This window comes from Lactuca saligna, chromosome 7, assembly GCF_052625555.1.
Source record: "Lactuca saligna cultivar CGN05327 chromosome 7, ASM5262555v1, whole genome shotgun sequence".
NCBI classification, from domain to species: Eukaryota; Viridiplantae; Streptophyta; class Magnoliopsida; order Asterales; family Asteraceae; genus Lactuca; species Lactuca saligna.
Genome location: NC_136423.1, coordinates 138245974 through 138249759, shown reverse-complemented (window position 1 = coordinate 138249759; position 3786 = coordinate 138245974). Strand labels below are relative to the sequence as shown.

Below are 3786 nucleotides of genomic sequence, written 5' to 3'. Positions count from 1 at the left end.
GAATTTCCATTTTTCAAACCATTGTTTTTTCTGGGTCCGTGTTCAAAACCGATCTCAACTTATAGAAATCAAGTGTCTTTTTAGTACCATTACCGGAGGGATCCGAAGTGCAAACCTACGTAGGATCTCCATCATCTATATTTAGATTTTGAAAAACAAGTCAAAGGAAGTGTGTCGTTATTACTTATAATATTATTACAAACCCCACCCTAACGAACACCCTCACACACAAACCTTGAGTTGGTGTTTTCATCAGCCACCCCCACTTCCTCCTCTTCTCCTATTAATATCTTCCTTCGCACCCACATATTCTTTGCCATTGCCTTTCTTTGTTAATTCATATCCACACAAAGAAATGCAGAAAGAAATAAGCTTTTCCATGGAAAAAGGAGATGCCCATGAACAGTATGATGACGACGGAAGAGTCAGAAGAACAGGTATATATCCATGTCTGGTGTTAATTTCTTTGTTATCAAGTCTATACGTACAAAAAAATATGGGCTAACTCCTTCCACATTTTGTGTAAATTCATAACTGTCTACGAGTTCAAATCTCTGCTAAAAAGGACACTATATTAAGATAACAACCTGTATCGACACTTGAATTCACCAAAAAGAACCTAAAGTTAGATCATTTTAGAAGCTGTTCCATGAGAATGCATGTGTTATAGAGCTAACTGTTATCGGGCTTTTAATTGTAGGGACGTTAATGAGTGCAAGTGCACATATAATAACGGCAGTTATAGGGTCAGGAGTGTTGTCGCTTGCATGGTGTTTTGGTCAGTTAGGTTGGATTGCTGGGACTGCTTCTCTTATGATTTTTGCGGTCATCACTTGGTTCACCTGCCTCTTGCTTTCAGACTGTTACCGGTCTCCTGATCCTGTTAATGGTACAAGAAACTACAATTACATGCAAGCTGTCAAAGCTAATCTTGGTAATTAATTTCATTCCTTGATTTAATTTCCTTCTTTTTGTGTGGTAAGAATCGTTCTGTTTTCTACAAAATCCCTAATGTTAATTGAAGAAAAAGATGGGATACAAATTAGAAGAGAACCCTAGCTAGCTTGCCTCATTTTGATTTAGAAATTTATTTTGAGTACTTAAAAGATGAATCATTACATATTCTTAGAAATTAGAAATATCATTTAACGTATAAAGTTGATCCTGTTTATCTCATTTTCTCATTTATCTTTGTATGTACTTAAAAGGTTACGTTATGAGAAATCATAACTTCTAAGTACCTAAATATTTTTCAACACCAAAGACTAGTGGTTATTTCGGTAAGGATTTTAATAACTATCACGCATTTAAAAGAAATATTAGACGTTGTCAATTGGTGCCCTATAAACCATATCCGATGTGTAAAAAAACGCAATGTCCACAGAAGAAAGAATGTGATGTATATCCCTTATATTTTCTTTACTCTATACTGTTATAAAACAAACATTCAAGATAATAAGTTTCATACATTTGCATATATGTTATGTTATTCATTTTTTCTTGGAACTTTTCGTGAAACACATGGGTCTTAAGGTTGTTTATGTCACACTTACTTTTTACATACTTTATACAAAATAATTAAAAAGTAAGTGTAAACCGAAGTGGGAATTATACATATAATTAATGTTCATTGTTTTTTTCCGAAGTTTTCCACCAAATAACTAAGTTTATTGTATAGTTCTGTAGTGCGCTAATAAGCTAGCAGTCCCCATGTGACCCATCGATAGTTTTGTGGCCCTAAAGTTGAGTTGGTCCCATAATTCATGACATCATCTCATTTCTTTACCAATTAATATAAAACCCAAAAGCCAAGTGATCAATGCTCCAAAAAGGGTAATTAAAGTAGCCAACTTTTCATGCATTTTACATTCTTTTCAAATTCTTGCTTAACATACTTCGACTACCACAGGGGGACTTCAATACAAATTTTGTGGAGTAGCCCAGTACGGGATCCTTATCGGAGCAACCATTGGATATACTATCACCTCCGCCATTTCAATGGCGTAAGAACATATATAAAATGCTTTTAAACTTTCTGCATGCACACGTACAAATTTTTCCTCTTTTGACTTCAGTTTGATTTGGCTCCACAGGGCAATTAAACGGTCAAATTGTTTCCATAAACACAGTCACCATACTGGGTGTCACACGTTGAACAATTCGTATTTGATAATCTTTGCAGTAATTGAAATTGTTTTAAGCCAAATACCTAACTTCCATAAGCTGTCGATCATTTCCATTGTTGCAACGATTATGTCTTTTACCTATGCTACCATTGGCATTGCTCTCTCCATTGCTAAAATTGCAGGTTAGCATCTCTAGAAACGACTGAATCTGGAACAAATATACTAAGTTTCATTCAAAAAAGACAACCATGCAAATATAACTCTCCCATTTGGGCTCAATTAATGTTGCGATATGCTAAATTTGTTCCTTTCATGTGTGTCTTTTTTTGGTTTATAAAGAAGGTGGACACCCGAGAACAAGTTTAACTGGAATACCAGTTGGAAAGGACATGCCAAGTGTAGAGAAAATGTGGAGCACTTTTTCAGCCATTGGAGATATTGCTTTTGCCTATTCTTTCTGTCCAGTCCTTCTTGAGATACAGGCATGCATCGACCCTTCCCCTCTCTCTCATGTACATAAAAACACACACAAACACACGCACATATGTGTGTATGTATATATATAAAGACTGCTAACTAATAAACTGCTTCAACATCAGGACACATTGAAGTCAAGTCCTCCAGAAAACAAAGTTATGAAAAGAGCATCGACTGTGGGAGTCTCTGCATCGACCTTATTCTACCTTATATGTGGGACACTTGGATATGCAGCATTCGGTAATGATGCACCTGGGAATTACTTGACAGGATTTGGATTTTACGAACCTTTTTGGGTTATCGATTTTGGTAACTTATGCATTGTGATTCATCTTCTAGGAGCCTATCAGGTGAATAGTTTAATTCTTATACTATACGACGAATTAAGAAAGTTATTCCAAGATAATATTACTTTAATTAACCTTTTTAATTTACTAATATAGGTGTATGTCCAGCCGTTTTTTGCGTTCGTGGAGAGTTGGAGCAAGGAAAAATGGCCAAGAAACAAATTCATAGTTCGAGAATACTCCTTAGGTAAATTCAGGATTAACATCTTCAGGTTGACTTGGAGATCAGCATACGTGGTGTTAGCAACATTGGTGGCCATGATCTTTCCGTTTTTTAATAGTTTTCTTGGCCTTATTGGTGCCACTACCTTCTGGCCATTAACGGTGTATTTCCCAATAGAGATGTACATTTCACAAGCAAAGATTCCAAAGAATTCATTCACCTGGATTTGGATGAAGGTATTGAGTCTCGCATGTTTGATTGTATCGCTTGTTGCTGCGGCCGGATCTATCCGAGGCCTCATTGTATCAGTTGAGACATTCAAGCTTTTCCATTCGGTGTCCTAGAATCTGAAACCTAATTGTTTCATTTCAATATAAACATGCATTATTCCAGTGTTGATTAACTAGAAGTTACACAAAGGAGAATCATGTAATATGCATTTATTGATTGTTGAAGAATATTAAGTAAATCCAACCTAAACTTGCATATGGTTTTAGGGGTTTATTATTTTCTAACTTAAAATGTTTGTGTTCCGAATTTGTCTTAATGAATTAATTGACTGAATGGCTTAAGGACTGAAGTGAGGAAGGATTAGATTATTCGTGCTAACATGACTTGTACATGGAGGCTTGGCAAACGTACATTGCGTCAAAAACACGCGGATCTTGTATTG

General features: G+C 35.7%; 1 protein-coding gene across 1 annotated transcript; it reads left to right on the top strand.

The window, feature by feature from the left end:
* The first annotated feature begins 329 nt into the window (after positions 1 to 329).
* Positions 330 to 3583, top strand: LOC145004905 (amino acid permease 6-like). Its single transcript, XM_078963930.1, has 7 exons — positions 330 to 437; positions 701 to 934; positions 1910 to 2003; positions 2094 to 2308; positions 2466 to 2608; positions 2726 to 2953; positions 3047 to 3583. The coding sequence occupies exons 1-7, from the start codon at positions 356 to 358 to the stop codon at positions 3455 to 3457; spliced, it is 1407 nt and encodes a 468-aa protein (XP_078820056.1). The 5' UTR covers positions 330 to 355; the 3' UTR covers positions 3458 to 3583.
* Positions 3584 to 3786: the final 203 nt, after the last annotated feature.

Excerpts from the sequence above, each read along its gene's own strand:
- LOC145004905 (XM_078963930.1), top strand. The coding sequence starts at position 356 with ATGCAGAAAGAAATAAGCTTTTCCATGGAAAAAGGAGATGCCCATGAA. Across the intron at positions 2,004-2,093 it reads ACCTCCGCCATTTCAATGGC|GGCAATTAAACGGTCAAATT; the intron begins GTAAGAACATAT and ends TTGGCTCCACAG. Across the intron at positions 2,309-2,465 it reads CTCCATTGCTAAAATTGCAG|AAGGTGGACACCCGAGAACA; the intron begins GTTAGCATCTCT and ends TGGTTTATAAAG.